The sequence below is a fragment of the Dryobates pubescens genome, chromosome 10 (genome assembly GCF_014839835.1).
Source record: "Dryobates pubescens isolate bDryPub1 chromosome 10, bDryPub1.pri, whole genome shotgun sequence".
Taxonomy (NCBI): Eukaryota; Metazoa; Chordata; class Aves; order Piciformes; family Picidae; genus Dryobates; species Dryobates pubescens.
In genome coordinates, this window is record NC_071621.1 from 7504561 (window position 1) to 7527840 (window position 23280).

The window sequence follows — 23280 nt, forward strand, 5'->3', positions numbered from 1 at the left end:
TCAGGTTTTGAAGACTAAGTGGGTGAAGGGTTTGAAGGTTGAAATATTTGAGTTAACTCAATTTTTAAGCCTTCTATAGTTAGTAAGCTTTGTAAGTAATTTAAAAATACCCTTGGATTTCTAGCAGTGTGTTCTGCTTCAACGCTTGAGTTCTCAGTTATTTCTTTTACTTCAAATGCTTTGCAGTTTCCAGTGAAACAGGATATTACATGCATATTACAGGATAGTGTTGTAAGCATACTCTGAAAAGGAGTTTAAGGAATTGTAGTTTTAATTTGAATGCAAAATAAAATATAAAAGCTGAAGAATCATGAGCCACTTCCTTCAAAAAAGATATACTGTTTTGAAGGGACAATGAATACTTATATGTATATCTCTTCCCAGAGAGGTGTGCTAGACTCAATCCAGAAAGTATGCAATGTTTGGAGATCAGTGAGACTGCTGGTTGTCTATATAAAGCAATGTATCCTGGAAGGACCTCTTTATAATAATCTTATTTTAAAAAGAGGAACTCAGAAGGCAGTTGTGCAAATTCAGTGTCTACTGAGCAGTTTCTGCTAGACACATTCTAGGTGCATTTTAGTAAAACAATTGTTTTCAAATTTCCCATTTGCTCTTTTTGTATGGAGATTGTGCCACACATGGTTTAATCTTAAATGCATGATTCCTGTGGACAAGGAATATGGGAGAAGTAACAAAGTGTTTCATCAACTAATAGCCCTAGGATAAGTCTGCTGAGTGACTTGTGTTATGTGGGTTTGGTTTAAAATAATGTTTTTCTTTCAAGAGGATGGAGCAGCTGCATCTCCAGATGTAGGAGATATGTCTCCAGAAGGACCTCAGCCTCCTATGATTCTTTTACAACAACTTTTGACAGCTGCTACGCAACCATCACCTGTGAAAGCAATATTTGACAAACAAGAGCTTGAGGTAGAGTCTTTGTGTATTCTAAGTAACCTAATAAATAAGTCTTTCTAATTCACATTCCAATAGAAACTTGTTGAAGTGTAAGTTTTTTTAAAAAGTGACACTGAACCCTTTTTGGCAAATAACCTTTAATGTCAGGTACACACACCCCCAGAAACATACCAGATATGCTTTTTTTACTTGGACTCATTTATTTCTTCTGATTTAGGCTGCTGCTTTGGCAGTATGCCAGTATCTGGCTGTAGAGTCGACTCATCCATCAACTCCACTGTTTGAAGACTGCAGCTCTAGTGAGTCTACAACACCCATCACAGTGCAACATATCCGACCCACAAAAGTAAAGAAACGCAAGCAATCTCCAATTCCACCCCTTCCCATTGTGGTTCAACTTATGGAAATGGGATTTCCTAGAAAAAACATAGAATTTGCACTAAAATCTCTGTCTGGAACCTCTGGAAGTGCTTCTGGATTACCAGGTATTTAATTTCAATTAAGTCAAAGATGTTAGAAGGAGAAGGAAAGTTGGGAGCAGATTAAAGTGCTACTTACAAGGGGGTGATTGTACTTCTCTTTGTTTGCATGCTATTGTAAGAATGTCAGAGAATCCCTTAGAGACAGACTGAGTTTGGTTTTTGTATTAGGAGTGGAAGCCTTGGTTGGCTGGTTGTTGGATCACCCTGATGTTCAAATTACTGATCTCTCTGATGCCGATACTATCTCTGATGAATATTCAGATGAGGAAATAGCAGAGGAGGTAGAAGAAGCTGAAGCTGCTTGCCCCATGGTGAGTATCAGCTTCCTAAAATGTAAGTTGTGCTAGCTGGCTGCAAATTTTATAATTCTTTCCTGTTATGAACTTGGTTAGAGTACAAAGACATTTCTGCTGTCCCTAGCTTTCCAGACTCTTAACAAGGATCATGTTTGTCATATGTTTTTAAGGCATGTCATAACAAGAATAAACTATAAGTGCTTATGTATGAGTAGCACATGGAATGCAACTAGGATATTTCACTAGTAGTAGCTGAAGTATCCCTGACAGCTCATCTTAGTTTCATTTAAAATAGACAATGTAAAGGACTGGCATTTGTTTCATTTGCTTTTCTACCTGCCTCCCTTCCTTTGGTCTGAAAAACAAATATATGTTAGCTACAAGGAGTAAGTCAGGAATTAGTGAATAAATGGCAAAAAGATCTCAGAAACAATGATTTTTTTTCCTTGTAAAAGCTATTTTCACTTCCTAGTGATGATGTTGCAGGTCTTTTCCAATCAAAACGATTCTGCATTCTGTAAAATGATCTTTACAATGCCAGTTGGGTGTGATGGCTTTAAAGTGAGTTTATATTAATCTTTTGTTGATTTTCAGGAATTGGTTCAGAAGGATTTGCTGATAAAACTGAATGGATTCTGTGTTTCTGCTTGTTTTTTAAGGGGTTATATTGAGTTGTCTGGCATGTGTGGGATTTTGTAGTCGAGATAAATGCATTATATTTTGAATGCATTATATTTTGAAATAAAAGCATTATATTTTGACTTGACATTGAGTTCTGGTGTATTCATCAGTATTGCAGTGAGAAATTGTGCTATCTTTTGCCTCAAATGAAGAAAAAATACCCAAAACAACCAAAAAATGCCAAACCAAAACACACACACAAATCCCCCAACAAAACAAAAAAAAAACCCTCCAACAACAAAACCCCTAAACAAACAGAAAAAAAATCCATTAAATGCTGATAACAGAACTAAGTTTTCTGAAAATTCACATTACAGCTGCAATACAACAGTTCTCTTTAAGGTAATTGAGTCTTGAATACTTTCTGGTAACTACAGTCTTGTCGTTATTTATCAGCTTGCTTTTAAGAGAATATTTTAAATCCCACTGCATTATATGACAAAAAATAGTGGGTACTTCAGATAAGAGATTTCCATTTACCACTGGAAGTTCTTACTATTTTATTTCCCTCTCCAAAGTAATAGCCTAAGAAGTTCAATGTAAATGTGTATCTGCAAGGCTAAGTAAATTACTCACAAATCCCACTTGGTTTAGCTTCCTTTGGCAGGCACACTTCAATAAAATTCAACTTGCAACTCGCTTCATACAGTTTGAAAATTTGAAACTATGTTCCTTGCCAAATAGTTTTGGAAACTAAACTTTGAAGTAAATCTTAAAGCTACTATAATTAACCATATAGCGAGCTGAGTTGCTGAATATTTTTCCCATTTTGGCATGCAATTTATATGTGTTTGGTTTTGTTGGGTTATATTCAATCTCTGCTAACAATTTTACTTAATTATAAATTTACTTAATTGGACTTGATGATCTTTGAGGTCTTTTCCAACCTTATTGATTCTATGAAAACAGTTTCTCTTTATTGTTTTTTTTTCACAGTCAAGTGGTGCTGTTGTAACAGAGACCCAGACCTATAAGAAACGAGCTGATTTCTTAAGTAATGATGACTATGCTGTGTATGTCAGGGAAAATATTCAGGTAAGCATGACAATCAAAAGCTATATTGAAACTAATTTCCTTCTGGTGCAGACGTCTTCACATATCTATGACATTCCATTGTTGCCTTTCCTAGGTGGGGATGATGGTTAGGTGCTGCAGAACCTATGAGGAGGTTTGTGAAGGAGATGTAGGCAAAGTTATTAAATTGGATCGAGATGGATTGCATGACCTGAACGTACAGTGTGATTGGCAACAAAAGGGTGGAACTTACTGGGTCAGATATATCCATGTTGAGCTTTTAGGTAAGTTCATTGATAACTGCTTTTTAATTAAAAACATGAAAGCTACATTAAGAGACATTTATTTTTGGAAGGGAAAAACCCACTCACTATGCATTTATTCTTGCATCTGCTAGGATTCCCACTGCATAGTACCGCGTCTCATATCAAGATAGGTGACAAAGTGCGTGTGAAAAGCTCTGTTACCACACCCAAATACAAATGGGGGTCTGTTACTCACCGAAGTGTAGGAGTTGTCAAAGGTAATGTATATTCAAAATGGGGCATGGGGAGGTAATAGAACTGAAAACTACCCTGTCCTTTTACAGTGTTTAAGAAGAGAATCTTCTAGATGCACTTACAAATCACACTGTATTGTGGAATATGATAAAGAGTATGGAATGCATTTGATGCCTGTGACAAGTTTATAGAGACACACTCTGTGGGAGCCTATTTTTCAGTGTGCTCATCTGCTTTGTGAGCCACTCTGCATACAGCAGAGGTCTTTATTAATTTGTGTAGCTTCCTATTGTAGCTCTCATTTATACTTTGGATGAACCACAAATGTTTTTCCTTTAAGAAGTAAATGTCACTGAAAGGCTTTATATGGTTGTGAGGAGCAAGTGGGATGCGCTAGTGTCAAGCTGTAAGAAATGTTACAGAAGTAACATCTGTGGGGCATAGATCCTTTGAAGAGGTACAGATCTTGGTCATACTATATTTCATAGAAGCAAGCACTCTTTATAAAAATCAGAGTCAGGGAGTTTAAATAAAGTTAACCCCTCAGAACTCCCTTTCCCTCTGCCAGTTTCCATGCTGTCTGATAAGGCTAATACAGAGTTCCAATAAATGAAAGATCATTTTTGAAAGCAACATGTATTGTATGTTTCTACTCTGATGTTACACTGGATGCTTTCTGCTTCATTTTATAGAGATATTTGCAGCACATTGTATTTTCTGCATGTTTTTCTTGCAGCTTTTAGTGCCAATGGAAAAGATGTCATTGTAGACTTTCCTCAGCAGTCTCATTGGACTGGCTTGTTGTCAGAAATGGAACTGGTCCCCAGCATTCATCCTGGAGTCACGTAAGTGATGATTTACTTTTATCTTAGCATATATTTTTACTCTTTAGACTTACTGTCTTGATTCCATTATCTGGGCTTGTGTTACAGATAACTTGTACCATGGAATTTGCTAGAAATGCATTTATTCATTGTTCCTTTGTAAAATCAGGTGCGATGGCTGTCAGATGTTTCCTATCAATGGACCTAGATTCAAATGCAGGAACTGTGATGATTTTGACTTCTGTGAAACCTGTTTTAAAACTAGGAAGCATAACACTCGACATACGTTTGGCAGAATAAATGAACCAGGTAAGTTCCATAATCTTGGTCTTTCTTAGGTTAATTTGAAGTGCATTGTATTAGTGGGTTTGGTTGCTGATTTGTTTGTGTGATTTTTTTGGTTATGTTTTGTTGTGGGGTTTTGGTTGTGTTTTGTTTGTGGGTTTGGTGTTGCGTTTGTTTGTTTGTGTTTTAATAAAGGCATTTTTAAATTTCAGCTCTTACTGAAACTAGTGTTTGGTCTGACCCTCTAGACAACAAAAACTTTTTAGCAGATCATAGCACTGCTACAGTTGTACATGGTAGACTACACCAAAACATCAGCGTTTAAACTTTATTTATTTGAAGTTTGAAAAACACAGTTATGTGACAGTTACTCTGTATTGTCAGAACAGTGTCTTCACCTATATTGAGAGTTAAACATGTAATTCTTTAATGTTTCCATCTTCTATTGTCAGCCTAAATGCAGGTGCGGCTTGAAGTAGCTAAGGTACCTTCCTGCACTTCAATTGCTCTTCAACAGTTTTGCTTATCAGAGTGTGATGGCTGTTGCTTCATTTCCTCTGTGATATAGTGGAGACTCCAGAGCAGTGTGGTAGGAGGAGAAAGCCTTTTGAAAGACTCACAATAGTTTTTTTGTGTTTTTTTTTTTTATATGCAAGAATAGTTGCAGCCATTTTCACTTCAAAACTTTTGGGGTTTTCATTATTAAGCAAAATTTACCTGACATTAACTGTTATTTCTTTCCTTAACACCTGTCTAAAAATCAGTCTGGTCCCTAGTATTTACAAGGTGATGCTGGTGTCTGCACTAAACTTCTTCATATTCACACATAGTCAGGCAAACTGGTTTGGAAAATGATTAAGATATATTCTCTACTAGCAATCAAGAAACATGCATTGCATGTTTATGATGATTTGTATAAAGGGCAAGAAAGACTCTCCATTAATAAATCAGTTAATATGAGTGCACAGTTAGTATGGTGTGAATCTTCAATCTCTCCCATTCTCCTGGATAGAGGAGTTTAAATAGTCTTTTAGTCAAGCTTTCTAGAAGCTACAAAGATCAGCAAAGTAGAAGTGTGCTTTTGCAGGGAGGAAATCAACAACTTGCTAAATCACCACAAGAACAAGATTTTGAACTTTTGAGTGTTGTAACTGAATTGTGTCTATTATCCAATAAGGATTTTGTTGAGGGTTGATTGTGGTTCTTTTTCTTTTATGCTCTGGTGGTGTAGAAAATCCATATTCTGTGGGCTTGCATTTTGAAGTATGTATCATCATAAATTTTGATTTATATTTCAAAAGGAAGGACTCTTTCAAGTCAAGAATGTTAGTCTTCTAAGGATTCAGTCAGTTTAAAGATTGCATAGCCCAGTAATGTTGGATTATTTGATTTTAGGAATTACTCTTGATGTCTTACGTTCCAGAAGAGTAATTTTCCTTAATTTTTAATGTTTCCTTTTTGCTGTATATTATGCCTGTTTTCCTGGTACAAATCAATCATAAGAATAGAAAGTGTGACTGTGAAGTGCTTGAACCTCGATCTATGCCCTTTAAGCGTGAGAGATATTAATGTACCTATGTGACATGCTTGGGTATTCTACTTTTAGACTGCATATCTGAATTCTTTGATTTGTTGTATTTCCTTTCACAGCGCTCATAGGTTTAATGAAAGTAGTTTTCTTTAGGAGGCAAACACTTAATGTTTCATTTAACCATGCAGGACAGTCTCCAGTATTTTGTGGACGTTCTGGAAAGCAGCTGAAGAGACGGCACAGTAGCCAGCGGGGAATGTTACTGGACGATTGGTCAAGAATAGTTAAGAATTTGAATGTGTCATCCTCTGTGAATCAGGCTTCACGTCTTATTGATGGTAGTGAGCAGTGCTGGCAGTCTTCTGGGTCACAAGGAAAGGTATAACTGGTTTATTCTGGTCAGAGAAAATGCCATATTTTGGTATGCTTTATTCTTAAGAGGATAATAAGTTAATGAAATAGATTTGGTTAGTTTGTTTGGTTTTTTTTTTTTTAGATTATTTTTGTGTAAGATAGAGTAGTAGCAACAGATATCTGAAGTACAAAACTCTTTCTTCATGGTAAATGTACCTATATTTTTAAAGCTGTGCTTCATCTTTCTAATTTCATGTGCAATGGAAGGAACTTGTGTGAGTTTTGAAATACAGGTAATTACTGTATTTGGCTACATGGATACTATTGCCTTTTCAGTATAACTGATAAGAATTCTTCTTAAGAGTCACATTGATAATACGTAATGTAAGTGACTTTATTGCAATATGAAAAGCATCTATGCTCTCACTACTTAAAACTGGCTCAAATCACTCTCTCACTTGCAAAGAATCATAGAATATGTTGAGTTGAAAGGGACCCATGAAATCACACTCCCTGCTCCTCATTTTTCTGTCCAGCATGTTTGGTGCTCTGTTTATGGCCATGCTGAAAATATCCCCAGGTACCCTGTCTTCAGATTGTCTACAGACTGTAAGCAAGACTAACATTATATCCCATTTCCTGACCTGAATATCCTGATAGTGGTATTGTGCTTTCTCAGAGTTATTTGTGGTGGTGTTCTTAGGTGAAGCAAATAGTTTGCTGCAACTGTTTCTTTTATATTTGGAGGTTGGGCATGTGAATTCACAGGTCGTTTTTCCTGTGGCCAGTTCCCACATACTACAGATGTTAATTACCATTCACAAAGGTTGTTCTCTTTCTTCAAAAACAACACACATTTATTATTCTTAGCTGTATGGTGGTCCTAACAATACTATCTGAAAGTAACATTCTGTGTGTTTCTCCTAGCACTGGATTCGGTTGGAAATTTTCCCAGATGTTCTTGTTCACAGACTGAAAATGATAGTGGACCCTGCAGACAGCAGTTACATGCCCTCTTTAGTTGTAGTTTCAGGTACGTCTATGTTGTCTGAGAAGTCTAAAACACACTTTCTTTGTACATTCAACTGTAGGTATTTATCTGGTTTTGGTTAACAGTTATCTATTTACCATGCATCATGCCTTTCTCTGAAACAAACACAGTGTCTTAAAATGTTTTTCTTTCCTTGGTTTGTTTTCTAGGGGGCAATTCCTTAAATAACCTTATAGAGCTAAAGACAATCAATATAAATCCTACAGACACCACAGTGCCTCTTCTCAGTGATTGTGCAGAAGTAAGTGAAGTTTGTGTGAGACATATGTGCAACAGAAAAATATTTTGCTGCAGGAGATAGATGAAGAGTGTTGTTGTGATTATTAAAGCGTGGTATTTTACTTTTCCTCTAACTTAGTGCTACTTCTGGCAGTTTAGTCTAGTTAAGTTTTACCATAATCACAGTGTAACGCTATAATAGCCTCTGTAATAAAGATATTATAGGTTTTCTGATGTAAATCAGTATACCTATAAACCAAGAAAAAAATCCCAATCATCTTAAATCTGGGGATTATTTTGGTGCATGATAAAGCTTACCTTGGATAATAGTTCTGATCTTTTTCTGTAACAGCAAGGAGGAATGCACAATGAATTTTTAGAAGATTGGAAGTAAAATAATTTTCGTGGCCTGTAATGAGGCCGTATGTTTATCTTGAAGTATAAATTGTGTAGGACTAGTGTCACTGCTTTCGGCTGCGCCTTTAAGATAGGGACAGTTACTGAAACGCTCTGGCTGAATGGTTTGGTGTGAAAAGGAAAACAGAAGATAGTTCTAAATGAATTTTGTTGGTAGATCAGTGGGAATGCAACTTTAAATTTTAGTTTTAGTTCAGTTTGTGTCTCAGTCTGTTTCAGTCTGCTGTCTTTCTGTGCTTGGCTGACCTTGGACTAATCAGATAAGAAACTAATTCTTTTTTCTTCCCTTAGCCTATGCTTTGAACTAACAGAATTTCCCTCTTAATAATTACTTTTCTCTCTCTGACCCTTTTTGGGGAAAAAAGGGAGGAAGGGGGGGGAAAAGGGTTTTTTTGGAGGGACCCTCCTTCAGTGAGGAGAGGCAGGTTTTCTGTGTTACTTTCTTTGCTATATATTTTTGTATATATTGTAAATACTGTATATTGTGCATATATCACTACATTTCATCCTGCTTGTAAAATATAACTTTTCCATCTGCTCCTCCAACTGAGTTAGCTGTGGTTTCTGTGGGGTGGGGGTGGGGAGAACCGAACTTTCTCCACCACCGCAACTAGAAAGCCAAATATTTGAAGTTCCTGTTGACAAATTCAAGCAAAAGTTCTAATTATTTTCTGCATTTTATAAAGTTATATAGAACTGAAAAGGTGGTGATTTATTTTTCTTCTTCACAGTACCATAGGTATGTTGAGATTGCAATCAAGCAGTGCAGAAGCTCTGGGATTGATTGCAAAATACATGGCCTCAGCATTCTGGGACGTATACGTGCAGAGGATGAAGATTTGGCCACAGTCCCTTTCCTAGCTTCTGATAATGAGGAAGAGGATGATGATAAAGCTAACACTGGGAGGTAGGTAACTGCAGGGATGAGGGGGAAGTAATAAAGAACCTTAATGTCTGTATATTTCTACAGTTCAAGAGATTTTTGTAAGAAGAGCAACTTAATTTGATTGAATGGTAATAAAGAGAAACTAGCATCGTTCTCACTGTAGATAGGTCATTTGTTGATAAGTAACTTGTTTGCATTATCACACTGCTGAGGTGGTTCTCTTTTGTACTTTACTGCTTGTGCAGTATACTTGGAGTGCAAAACCTAGTTAAAAACTTGATTTGGTTATATTTGATGTGTGACACGCATTTACCACTGCTTAGTGAAACATTCTGGGCTTTTTTTGTTTATTTGTTACAAATACCAATTAACTGTGGTGGTGTAGTGTGCTGAAACTGTTCCAAACTATAACAGTAAATACAGTAGAAAGGTGCCTATGCTCGAAGTGTGCAGGTTACTAAACTGACTATGTTGTGTGTTTGGTGTTTCCTTTTTTTTTCTCAATATGCTTAGTCTTGTTAGAAAGAAGGCAGCTGGGCTTGAATCAGCAGCTACAATAAGAACCAAAGTTTTTGTCTGGGGACTGAATGACAAAGACCAATTGGGAGGGCTGAAAGGTTCCAAGGTATGTGTGTTGTTTTCATATTTCACTAAAAAGGAGAAACAAAAATAAAACGTACAGCTCTCACACAGTGCAAAATCAGTCAGATTTATTTGGAATTTTCCTTCTTCTTATCAGAAGCTAGGAGAAGTAGATTTTAATGTCTTTTTCCTGTTAAGACATGTGCATGTCTGCTGGGTGGAACATTGGAGAAAATGTGCATTTTTATTGTATGTAGCAGCCTTAATTGTCAATTTAAGACAGAAGGGAAGTAATTGTTCTACGAATGTGTAGCACTAGATACATGTTCTGTTCCTTTTGAGTTTGTGTGCATAAAATGAAGACACTGTTGAAATTTTTTATGTATTACTTGTACCTGGAACTGGGGCAGTCAGCAGAAAAATACAGTTGAATTCCAATGTTTTTATTTGTATAACTTCATTACAATTAAGTGTTAATTTGAAAAGAATTTCAACTGTGTGTGCAGCCATGTATACATAAATTTTAATATAATACAAGATCAGCAATACATGGCAAATGGTTAATCAATTAAAGATATTCCCAGTCTGAAAAGTATGTTTAGAAAGCATTTCAGATGTAATGGTATACATTTTGAGTCTCTTTCAGGAAACAAAGCATTAACTTACTGGGGTTTTTGGGTTTTGTTCTTCCCCCCTACCCTTTCCCCCCCCTCCCCCCCCAAGAAAACATTACAAAAAATGTAGTCCTTGTTTATATCACATTTGACTTCCCCCCTCAAGTTTTGCATTTATCCTGGCTTCAGTATTAAATTTTAGCTTGTTTTCCATCTTTTGCCTGAATAATATGAGTAGTATCATATATTTAAAGCAAAACCCTCAACCTGTTAGACAACTGGTTTATAATTCAAGAATAGCTATTTTTTTTTAAGTAGAAAACTTCAAAGTTTATTGGAATGATAGTGTTTTTCCTGTCTCCTCTAGATAAAGGTCCCTTCTTTTTCTGAAACCCTGTCTGCCTTGAATGTTGTGCAAGTAGCAGGAGGATCCAAAAGCCTTTTTGCAGGTAATAAAAGTTTAAAGTACATGTAATCCTTTAAGGGCAGATAGAGATTTCCATTTGTGAAACATTAATGGTGTTTCAAACTTTTTTCCTTCATTTTAGTGACTGTGGAGGGTAAAGTGTATGCCTGTGGAGAAGCCACAAATGGAAGGTTGGGATTAGGAATATCTAGTGGAACTGTGCCTATTCCCCGCCAGATTACAGCTCTCAGCAACTATGTGGTAAAGAAGGTGGCTGTTCACTCAGGTACTGATAATTGCTATACTTATATACATAAACACAGCATACTAAGCCTGAAGATAGTTGTTTTGCAATTTTCTTAAGTGCTGTGAAACCTAAGCATATCTGATACTTTAATTAAAACCCCAAACCCCACAGGTTGTTAAATTCTATCTGTTGCACAAAACATCAGATTAAATCTGATGGGTCTATTACTAAAATCTGTGAGTTTAGACCATACATGGTTTCTTACTTACTGGAAGTTAAATTTGGTAACTTCTGAATTCAAAGAAAGTGTTTTCATATTTGAGTATTGCTGAATGGTGGGTTTCTGGTATTTTCTGTTGCTGTGTTTGGTGGGGTTTTTTGGGTTTTTGTTTGGTTGGTGGGTTGGTGTTTTGGGGTTTTTTTCCATGCAGCATTAAAAATAGCAATTTGAGTGATTGTTTTTTAATCATTTTTTTTGACTGTTCCAGGAAACTTACTGTCACTAAAGTTTTATGTTTTAAGTTAAATCACATAACAAAACTCTAAAGAAACAAGTAATATGTGTTGGCCTGTACAATTACTTAGTAGAAGTACATAGTAGAATTTCTGGGATTTTTGCTGGACCTGCCTCCTGCATTGAAAGCTTGAAAATCTAATCGTCTGTTTTTACTTTTAGGTGGCCGGCATGCTATGGCACTAACTGTTGATGGAAAGGTATTTTCATGGGGTGAAGGAGATGATGGCAAACTTGGTCACTTCAGTCGAATGTAAGGACAGTGAGTTTGTGTTTCAGTAAAGGGCTATTGATGTTGCATGTTTTAACACAAGTGACCACTGCTAATGTGTTAAAAATCCCCTCATTGTCAGTGGGAATAAAAAGCTATCTTGTGAAAAGACTTTCAAACAGTGTGTCAAGTTTATGGTGCAGCATTTGTAGCATTCTTCAGTCGATTAGGAAGGAGGCATTCAGTGAATATAATACTGGAAACATACTTAGGGGATAAAGTCCTGAGTAGTATTTTTAGATGTTACTGGTGGAAGGGCACACTTTTGAACATAGAGATTTTGGTTTCTTTTATAAAGTAAGCTTTACAGAGGTGCTTTGAGGTGTAAAAGAATAGCACTTTTACGTTCCTGAGCTGTAGCAGTTCATAATGCAAGCACTGACAGTATTTTGTAGACCTTTTCTTTAGACTTCTGTTCACAAACTTATTAGCCAGAAATAGTTTTCTTACACTTTTCAGTAATACACAGTTTAATCCTCCAGAGGACAACTATGAGGAGAATTTGAGTTGCCTCTGGATTTTATTTTATATGCACCACAGAAAAATGTTTTGCCCATGGGAAAAACTTTGTTGTTCTGATACGTTTTGGGTTCTTGGTACATAAAATGACACTGTCCGACTCAGATGGTTAGTATATGACCACAAATTCATAGGGACATGGCATGTCAGATCAATGAATACAGAAGTCCAGACTGAAGCAGTATTGATGTCTATTGTTCAACTGCCTCATGTTTTTTATAATTTTATTAAAAGTGAGACTTGGAACTCTTGATCATTTCACAGGAGCAAATTTTCCAGAGGTCATGCGTAATTTAATAAGACCTTAATAGTGGCGCCGATACATAGTTAGAAAACCTTGAATTGATACTTGTCCTTGAATTTAGGGAATATTGTAACCATATAAATAGTGAAAGTTTCCAGTCTTATCATAGAAGCCTAACAGTGAATTCCAGTTCTAATTTCTCTCCTGTATAGAGCAAAGTTGAGATGGGAGTGTCATCTTTTAATCTTACTGCCTGCTTCTGTCCAAAGCTAACTGTGATAGTTTCAGGCTGTGCCTTTAAGAAAGATAGCTGCAAATTCTCTAGCTGAATAGTTGGGTGTAAAAAGGAAAACAAGAGAGAGAATTCTAAACTAATTTCGTTGGTAGATGAATGGGATGTATTTTATTATCTTACATTCTTCTCTCTCACTCCATCTCTCTCTGCTGGCATGCATGCTGCATGCATGCATTAACAATCTCTCAAGTTTAGGCAGTGATAGGATGTCCGTTCTCACTTTTGTATTACACACTTTTTAATTGCTTTATCACTTTGGTATTGTGGATTTGTCACCTAGGTTTTGCAGCATACATAAAAATGTTTATTTAAATAAACTTTGAAGTGCATTAAGATAGTGTAAACTTTAGATTTGTGGTGGTACTGAAGAGTACACCTTGGAATCATAATACTGTATCTTCTTTTATCTTCAGGTTCCTGTTAACTTGGGGTATGTCATGCAGCTCTTCCATAATTAACACAATGAATTATTCACTCATTTTCTCTAGGAACTGTGATAAACCCAGGCTGATAGAAGCGTTGAAAACCAAACGTATCCGTGATATTGCTTGTGGCAGCTCCCACAGTGCTGCCATTACCTCTAGTGGCGAACTGTACACATGGGGCCTTGGAGAATATGGAAGACTAGGACATGGAGATAATACCACACAGCTGAAGCCTAAAATGGTAAAATAAATGTTTTTTATCTCTGATGAAATGCAAATGTGTATGTTTAATAAATGACAATATAAAGCTAAAATAAAGCAAAAAAACCTAAGAAGGCAGTATAAAGACATCGTTTTAAAGTGATCTAAATTAAGTTTTGGTACACATACCTCTAATAACAGGCAAGGTATTTCAGAGAGGCCAAACAGCCAGTCTCTTTCTTGAAACATCTTGCTTACTTGTTCTGTTTTGTAGGTTAAAGTGCTCCTTGGCCACAGAGTCATTCAGGTTGCTTGTGGAAGCAGAGATGCTCAGACTCTTGCTTTGACAGATGAAGGTAGGAATATCTTGTTCCAGAAACTTTCTATCATGTGGAAATAATGTGATCATTGTTTGACTTGCAGTTTGGTGTTTGCCAGGTTTGGTGTTTTCTTGGGGTGATGGTGATTTTGGAAAACTGGGCCGAGGAGGAAGCGAAGGATGCAACATTCCTCAGAACATTGAGAGACTGAACGGCCAAGGTGTTTGTCAGATTGAGTGTGGTGCACAGTTCTCATTGGCACTCACAAAATCAGGAGTGGTATGGACATGGTATGTTACATTTGTCACAAAATGTTAACAAATAATTGCTAAGTATGCATTGTATTTATTTTTGTTTGACTGTCGTTAGCTCCATCTGTGCCTTATCTGTGTACTTTGTTGTTTAAACTAGCAGCTCTCTGAGACAAGCTGTGATACATTCAGTTACTCTGATGCTGTGTCTTGTAGCATGGTCAGTTGTGTATTGCACCCTGTTAGGGTGCCCAAGTCGTACCATGTTAGTGGAAGAAAGGGAGTATTATTCCATCTCTTGGGGGCAATGGACAGTGTAAAGTAATGTTAATTCAGGACTTCGGAGTAGAGAGTATTTGAGAATCATAACTTGGAGTATGTAGACTGTAGTGAAAGCAGAGACAGAGTAAGGATGTATTAAAGTAAGAAAGTAAGCTGAAGTTCAGAGGAAACGGGAAGAACTTGAGAAACACAGGATTTCTGCAGAGTTCCTTGCTTCTCAGAAGGCTGCTGAATTATCAGTGACGATGCCTTGAAGCAAGAATATGGTGATTGCTGAGAGTTATTCAGAAACCCTTTCTATTTGTCTGTTTGCTTCTGCTTCGCTTGAATGCAGATCTGGCTTTTTTAGTTTATGAAGTTTTCTGTAAAATTTGAGATCTTACTGTATGGCAGATCAGAGTCTTAACCTCATCCTATGATTTGTTTGATGTATAGCAGAAGTAAGAAGACTTTAGGCAGGCAACAGTATTGTGTACACTACATATGTACCTCCAACATAACACAACCTTTCCTGAGAAAATTAGTGGTAGTGGGCAGCAGAACTGAATGGATACTAAAAATATAGTGGCAGAAATCTCAGGGTATTTTTCCTCTTTATTGACATTCTTAGAGGCATTTTAAGATGTTTACATTATTTTTGTGTGGGGTATATTTTTAATGGAGTTTGCATATAACCATTTATAGAAGAATTTAAATTATGGAGGCTTGTGAAGCTATATTGAGTCTTGCAACACTGTGAAAAATCTCAATTCTGAAATGTTAGTTCCCATATGTATTTTTTTTTTCATGTGAGTAGACTTAAGGGGTCCATTTTTATCAGGTTTATCCTCAGTAGTATCAATCTGTCCAGGTCTCTGAAAACGCATCAGTTTAGCAGTATTTACAATTGCAGTGCTTCTGCAACAGAGAAAATTCACAGCTACACTTTGTACAAAAAAATAGCAATAATGATGCCTGATCTGTACTGAGGTAGAAGATAATGTAGTTACAGAACTGCAATTATCCTCATTTTTTAGGCCTTTGTAATTCAGGTTTGAAGAGGTCACTAGTTGGTGCTTGTGCTGAGTCCCAGTGATAAATGAAATGTTTTGATTTGTGTAAACAATAATTTTTCATTTTACTGTCTGTTGCAGGGGTAAGGGTGACTACTTCAGGCTAGGCCATGGCACAGATGTACATGTAAGAAAGCCACAAGTTGTGGAAGGACTGAGGGGTAAAAAGATTGTGCATGTGGCTGTAGGCGCACTCCATTGTCTAGCAGTTACTGACACTGGACAGGTATGTTGTGCATCACCCTCTTTTCCTCTTTTCTCTTGATCCAGAAAGGAATAAACTGAACTGTTGAGGAAGAAGAGTGTAATATCATCTGAGCTGATTAAACAGAATAAAAATTTCTGATGATATTTATTCACTTTTTAAAGCCCTAAATAAATATAAGCATAATTGTAATTTAAAATATATTAGCTTCCATATTATTATTGGAGTTTCAGTGTTATTGTTGTAGCCTTTGGTAATATTTTCCTTGCTTATGTAGTATCTCATGATAAGTTTCTGGCTTCTCACTCTTGAAATGCAGAAATATTAATTGTATTCTGGACAGATTTTTCTGCTGTGACACAGCATTATCACGATCATAGTATTGATTCAGATCCCTAGTGTAATTACTGTGAATCTAATTCTTCTATCTGCTGTTCACTGTGAACAGGGAATAATTTATAGTAATCTGATGATTTATGAGTTGGCAATAATGTTTGAATCATCTGATAAAAGTGCTGCTTTGGGTTTTTTTATTATTATGGGCTTTTTCAATTTATTTTAATGTATGATAATGCTTGCATTATTTAATGGGGGGGGAAGTCACGGCAGTCGATTCTGTAAAGTTACCTAGATTAATAATACAAATCACTGAGGTTCCTTTGTAGGATGTTTTTAAGCAAATGATTAAATGAGGTAACCAGTGCAGCAGTGTTAATATGTGGAAATGTTTACTGGCAGGTTTATGCTTGGGGTGACAATGACCATGGGCAACAAGGAAATGGAACTACTACAGTCAATAGAAAGCCCACTCTTGTCCAGGGCTTGGAAGGCCAGAAAATCACTCGGGTTGCTTGTGGGTCTTCCCACAGTGTTGCATGGACAACAGTGGATGTAGCTACACCATCTGTTCATGAACCAGTACTTTTCCAGACAGCGAGGGACCCTTTGGGTGCTTCTTACCTTGGTTCGTATTTATTGCCTTGTATTGGAGTGGGGTTTTTTTGTTTTGGCATTTTTTGTTTGTTTGTTTGAGGTGTTTTGTATTTATTTTTAATGCCATTGGGGAGTTACTTGCGATTTTACAGGTGATATGAGTGCAAAAAATAATACTGTCTTTGCAAAATATATCACAAAACAGCAACAAAAAGCATACACACTTCTGAAAACCCCAAATCAACAAAACCTGTTCTTGAAAGTGCAAGTTGTAAGGGACTTGTTCAGAAGTAGCATTAGTTTGAACTTTTATTGTTCTTCAGGAAATAAACATGCAACATACTGTCTCGGTCCGGAGAGGGAGGGCCTCCACCTTCCCCTTCTCCATCTAACCTGCCCACACACCCATTACACCCACTGTCTCGCCATCCTCCCTTCCTGGAAATGATCTTGTCCTGAAGGCGTGATGGCTGGGTCCTTGGGCCATTGTTGTAGGCCAGCTGCAGTCCAGTGTTATCACGATGCAATCGCAAGGTGATTTGCATCCGGGATTGGTCTTTGCACCTTCTTTCCAGTGGCTCTGCCCAACAACATATTGTCTGGGCAAGTGACAAGTGATTTTATCTTTGTTGAGTCACACAAGGAGTTTAGACTCTTACACATACTTATTACTGTTATATTTGTTACTGAGTTAAGGATTAGGGACTGTGGTGGTTTAAGCCTTAACTAGGAGTTGAGAGCTCAGATGGGGGCAAGGCTGAGAATCTCTCCCCTGCTCCCCCCTCCTCCCTCCCAACAGAGAATGGGGAATAAAAAGTAAAGGAGCAAATAATCCACCAAGCAATAATTTGGAGTTGGCTTGGGAGTAGAGAGGGAAAGAGTTTTCTTTAAACAATATACATGTTTTATATATATATATAAAACAATTACAGGTAAGATTCACAAGGGCAAGGAACAAGGATGGATGGGAGGGGGACCATGAAGAATACAAAACCAGTCTCTTTCTGAAGAGGCACAGAGGCAGCAGGGAGAAGGATCAGGCCCAAGCACGTGGCAGAGAGGCAGGAGCCAAAAGGAGAACTAATGACTCCAATGCCTTCCCTTTTATACTCTAGCTGGGCAGGGAGGGGGGAGTGGAACAGACTCAGTTTCCCAGGGGGAAAAATGCCCTTGAAGGGAGGGCTAAGCACTTGCAAGCCCTCCACCCTGTTTTTCAGAATGGGTGTTAACCCACCACAGGGACACAAAGCAACAATGTTTTGTATTTAATGTAAAAGCACCAAATGTTGTACTAAATAGGGTTTTTTTATGAACATGGCAATGTGTTTAAAGATGGAACAAGAAATGGATGTATACAGTAGTCAAATAGTATTTTTTAGAGTAGCTAATAACTTTTCTTGCTATTTAAGACATTTCTTTGTAAGTGTAACTTGTTATAGATGCTGATCATCAAAGTATTTATATATACCTTAATCTTCATAAGCAAGTAACAAGGTGGAGCACTTTTATGAAAGCCCTTGCTGGAAAGGCTCAGTATTGATTTGAGTGTTTTAACTGTAGGCAAAGCACTTTAAGAATCTGCTGTAGAGTTAGTTTTAGTCATCTTTCTGACTTAACAAGGAATTAGGTAAATCAGTTCCTGTTACGTGTGACATCATTGAAAAATGCTTGCCTTCTATTTTGTACCCCCTCACTTCAGGTGTTCCTTCAGATGCAGATTCTTCTGCTGCCAGTAATAAGATCAGTGGGGCAAACAGTTCGAAGCCAAATCGCCCTTCCCTTGCTAAGATTCTCCTGTCGCTTGATGGGAATGCTGCCAAACAGCAGGCATTATCACATATACTGATGGCATTACAAATCATGTATGCCAGGTAGGTGTGCAAACACTCTTGTAGAGCAAAAGGTGACATCAGTTAATCACCTGCTAGGGTTACTTGAGTCATTTATAAATTGTTTCACAAGTTTGCATTTCTAAGGATATGTCTAAGGTTTATCATAAATTGTCTTTTGATGTTATCTTTAGTTTTGTTACATCTTCTTTAAAGAAGCTCCCAGTGCCTTGGGAAAAAAATCAGGGGGTTTAAAGGAGTCTTAAGTCAATCCTGTAAAAGGAGTGTAAGTAAATCATGATAGATAATATGGGGGATGCAGTGGGGGCCTGGGTGGAAGGAACAATAAAACTTTACAGGGCTCTCCTTGTTGTTAGAGAATTTGTGCTAAAATTTCTGAAGAAGAAATGACCTTAAATGACCTTAAAACACAGCATTTAAGCATCAGGCCCAAAGGAAATAAACTGCTCTATAAATTCTAGAGCTTGGAAGCCTTTCCTTATTTTATTAAGACAAGATACTATAATCTTTTCTAAGCTTGACAAGGGAGTACAATTAGGTTTACATTAATCTGTCCTCAATGATTTCAGGGATACAGTTGTGGGAGCACTGATGCCTGCAAGTATGATTGCACCAGTAGAATGTCCCTCTTCATCGCCAGCACCTCCATCAGATGTTACTTCTACTGGAAGCCCTGCAAATGGAGATGAATGTATGCTTGCAGCAGATATAGAAGAGAGGCTGAGCCCAAACCCATGGCAGGACAGGAGAGGAGAGGTAAAGTGTCAAACAAAATTTTGTGTCAGTCTTTAACAGTAAAACTGAAAAATATGTCTTGTTTAGTTCGATAATAGCAGAGAGTAAACAGTCCTTTCATGCTGTAATTTGAGAGGGTATGTGTGTATGTCAGATTTGGTAAAACTAAAAAACTAAAATTTTAGTGTGAAGTCACTTTTGAACTTTCAAAGTGCACGATGTCATTTAAATACCAAACGATTTCTGGTAGTATTTTAGAGTTAATGTGAAAATGTTAACCATTTGACCAGATATTGGATTAATTTTACAGGAGTGATATTTAAAATTGAAGGAAAAAAAAAAAGGCTAAGGGAATATTTCATAAAATGTAATTGTAAAGTTATACCAACTAATGTAGACAGGAGGGCCTGACTGGAGTCCTATCCTGATTCCCACCTGCTAACAGAAGCAGAAAAAAGAAGAGGCGTCTTACTGAGGAGATACTTTGCTTTAATAAAGTATTAATTTGACATGTATTGTTATGGCATGTCTTTACATTGCAGGCTTTTTTGGCAGGTCCTGATATTCTGTTGCATGTTTTTGTAGTAACTTACACTGTGGGGGCTGTTGGCTGGTTTGCCATGTTAGGAACATAAAATCTAAAAACATAGGGAATTAATTTTTGATTTTGAATGAGTGGCGGTTTTTAAGTTGCTGCTATCCTTGAACACAAGCCTCTCAAATAATTGCTCTTAAAGGTTTTACACTATCTTGTTGCAGCTTTTCTTATTATTTGTTTCGGCTAGGTTGTTTCTTCAGAAGATGCTGTAACACCATCTGCTGTAACTCCCTCAGCTGCTGCTGCCTCTTGCCGTCCTTTCATTCCAGTCACAGATGATCCTGGAGCTGCCAGTATCATTGCAGAAACCATGACAAAAACAAAAGAAGTAATGTTGTTAATATCTTCCTTAAAACTTAAGTCCATACTATACTTTTATCAAGCAGTTTTGCTTTTTTATGCTTTTAAAGTTACTCTAGAAATGAATGAATTTTTAAAATCTATCCAAAGACAGAGGCATGGTGGGTTGTTTTTTCTCCACTTGAGTAGTGGGTTTAACAATATGTCAATTTTGAGGCCATATAATCCTAGATTTATGGAATGTGTTTTAAAACTACCTTTTATCTTCTTCAGAGTAATTACCTTGTTTGGATTCAGTGTAATACTTCTTTCATATTCACTATCTACATATTTCTGCAATTTATTTTGTAGGATGTAGAAAGTCAAAGTAAAGTATCTGGCCCAGAACCACAGTACTTGGATGAGTTTACTAGCCTCTTAGTGCCAGATGACACACGAGTCATGGTTGACCTGCTAAAGCTTGCTGTGTCCAACCGAGCAGGGGAAAAGGGAAGAGACGTCCTTTCAGCTGTGCTGTCTGGAATGGGCACAGCTTACCCACAGGTCAGATTTTGTTTCTGTGCATTTTAACCATGTCCTTGTAGTTTGCTCTAGAAGATTTTCTTACATTTGAAGTGGAGTTCAGCATCCTGAGAAAAACAGGAGTTGGAAATATTGCATGAATATTGCATGTAAATTGGTATTACTTGAATATATGCATGTGCTACAAATACCAGTAATAGGCCACATCGTTGATTTGCCATGCTGCTGTTAGACATTAAAATAGAAGTTTAAGAAATTATATTAATGTATTGGATGAGTGGGTATGGATATTGAAATGAAGCTGAATTAACCAGACCCTATTTCCTGGATCTGTGGAGTGTTAGTTTAAAAAAGACCTTGTTGGTTTTGTTCTGCATCTATGTTTATTTCTGAAATTGATGCAGGCATTATTGCCTGCTAAAAATTCTGATAATACATTGTTAATGATATACATTGATTCTGCTTAATTTTTAAGATTAACATGATGAAATTGTGTTTCTGTTTATAAAGAATCCACCGGTGTGGGGAATTTTGGGGACAACTGACAGGCAGATGTAATATTGGGTGCCAGAAGCTATATCAAAGAATGCTACAAATTATAAATAATAGATAGAATACCTCTTTGCAATAATGAACTGAAAGTGGCTTAAAGCTTCTTGTAGCTTTACTCTTCAACTATATTTTTCTGCATTTCTTTTAAGGTGATCATTTGATGTAGTTAATTTATGGCTTTACACTGCTTAACGACTGCTTTGAAATATCAGAAGTGATTATGCAAAGCTGATTTTTGTTTTCTTTTGATAAAAGGATTATTGGCTTCACTAATCAAAAAGATGAATAGTGCCTCCACTAAGGACTGTGTATTGAATTGAGAGAAATTTTAGCTGTTAATGGTATAAATGGCAAGGCAGCTTCAGTTTTAAACAATGAAGCAGTGGTAGGGGTTGGAAAGGAATTCCAGAGATGGGGTCCAGCACCCCTGCCAAAGCAGGCCACAGAGGAACGCATCCAGGCAGGTTTTGAAAGTCTCCAGAGGAGGAGACTTCACAGCCTCTCTGGGCAGCCTGTTTCAGTGCTCCATCACCCTCACTGAAAAGAAGTGTCTCCTTGTCTCTCTTGAACTCTTACAGTATCTCTATCTGACTAAATAGGGTTGTGTGTGAGCCTAACTGATGCTCTTCACCTACAAGCAACTGAATGAAGTTTCTCAAGCTGTTACGCTTTTTTCTTTTCCGCAATTTTTCAGTGTTCACCTAATGTATATCTGTAGTTTGGGTTTGAGACATAGTTCTCCTCTTCCCACCCCAGTTGGATGGAATGCTGTAGATGAACTTACACATTGTTTGTTCGTTAGCTTGTAGCATTAATAGTGAGTAGCTGAACGACTTCGTGTTTGTGAGTGGGTTTTGTGGTTTTGTTTACTTGGGATTTTTTAACCTTGAAAGTTAAAACTGGTATTTGCAACTGCTCTTTGAAAATTGTTAGTATTGGAATTTTCACTGTAAGCGGTGTTTTGCAGTATTACAAACTGGTTAAACATTTACATCTTTCATTAATCTCTTGGCCTGTGTGTGATGGTTTATGAAGCAGAATTCAGAAAATAAGTGATGTATTAATTTAAAATTTATTTTTATTTTTGATTTGGGAAGAATGATACTTGGCTTAGATTTCTTGGACTAATCAATCTTGCTTTTCGTAAAGGGGATGTTTTTTCTTTTCTTAGGTTGCTGATATGTTGTTGGAGCTTTGTGTTACTGAACTGGAAGATGTAGCAACCGATTCACAAAGTGGTCGCCTTTCATCTCAACCAGTTGTGGTAGAAAGTAGCCATCCATATACTGATGATACATCTTCTAGTGGCACAGTTAAAATACCAGGTACAGAATTCTTAGAGTTGTGTTACTAAAACTCAATGATTATCAAGCCTGCATACGTAGATTGTTCCTTAGCTTGCAGAAATGTGTACTGAACTTGCAAAGCTATGTTACGCATCCTGTTGCTATAGTGAGGTATTTGTTAAATCACTTACATATGGCATGAACACCTCAGTGCTGTGAAATACTCATGTTTGGGTTCACTGGCTGTGACTGCAGCAGTTTTCAGTTATGAAGCTGAGAAGGACTGAATCTTTTTGAGGGTCAGTAGTTGAACACCTGTCTTGTAGTTGTGAGCATTAGGGAATTACTCTTTTGTTACAATGCTGTCTTTTCATTTAGTGCTTCCTTCCATTCTGCCTCTGTACACTGCACTGGTTAGGCTACACCTCGAGTACTGTGTCCAGTTCTGAGCCACTCAGTTTAGGAAGGATGTTGACTTGCTGGAACGAGTCCAGAGAAGGGCAACAAAGTTGGTGAGGGGTTTGGAACACAAGCCCTATGAGGAAAGACTGAGGGAGCTGGGATTGCTTAGCCTGGAGAAAAGGAGACTCAGGGGTGACCTTATTACTCTCTACAACT

The 23280-nt window shown here is 37.1% G+C and overlaps 1 protein-coding gene across 1 annotated transcript in view; it reads left to right on the forward strand.

The window, feature by feature from the left end:
* Positions 1 to 23280, forward strand: part of HERC2 (HECT and RLD domain containing E3 ubiquitin protein ligase 2) — a 118901-nt gene that overhangs the window by 65266 nt on the left and 30355 nt on the right. The window contains exons 44-69 of the mRNA XM_009905424.2: positions 788 to 930; positions 1136 to 1403; positions 1569 to 1711; positions 3314 to 3412; positions 3507 to 3675; positions 3789 to 3914; positions 4628 to 4736; positions 4885 to 5024; positions 6720 to 6910; positions 7813 to 7918; positions 8086 to 8177; positions 9304 to 9479; positions 9972 to 10083; positions 11022 to 11103; positions 11203 to 11346; positions 11984 to 12074; positions 13639 to 13816; positions 14051 to 14132; positions 14215 to 14386; positions 15763 to 15907; positions 16625 to 16850; positions 18519 to 18690; positions 19239 to 19425; positions 20190 to 20330; positions 20654 to 20845; positions 22548 to 22701. Of these exons, the coding sequence (XP_009903726.2) occupies positions 788 to 930; positions 1136 to 1403; positions 1569 to 1711; positions 3314 to 3412; positions 3507 to 3675; positions 3789 to 3914; positions 4628 to 4736; positions 4885 to 5024; positions 6720 to 6910; positions 7813 to 7918; positions 8086 to 8177; positions 9304 to 9479; positions 9972 to 10083; positions 11022 to 11103; positions 11203 to 11346; positions 11984 to 12074; positions 13639 to 13816; positions 14051 to 14132; positions 14215 to 14386; positions 15763 to 15907; positions 16625 to 16850; positions 18519 to 18690; positions 19239 to 19425; positions 20190 to 20330; positions 20654 to 20845; positions 22548 to 22701 (3840 nt within the window). The remainder of the gene's footprint in view (positions 1 to 787; positions 931 to 1135; positions 1404 to 1568; positions 1712 to 3313; positions 3413 to 3506; positions 3676 to 3788; positions 3915 to 4627; positions 4737 to 4884; positions 5025 to 6719; positions 6911 to 7812; positions 7919 to 8085; positions 8178 to 9303; positions 9480 to 9971; positions 10084 to 11021; positions 11104 to 11202; positions 11347 to 11983; positions 12075 to 13638; positions 13817 to 14050; positions 14133 to 14214; positions 14387 to 15762; positions 15908 to 16624; positions 16851 to 18518; positions 18691 to 19238; positions 19426 to 20189; positions 20331 to 20653; positions 20846 to 22547; positions 22702 to 23280) is intronic.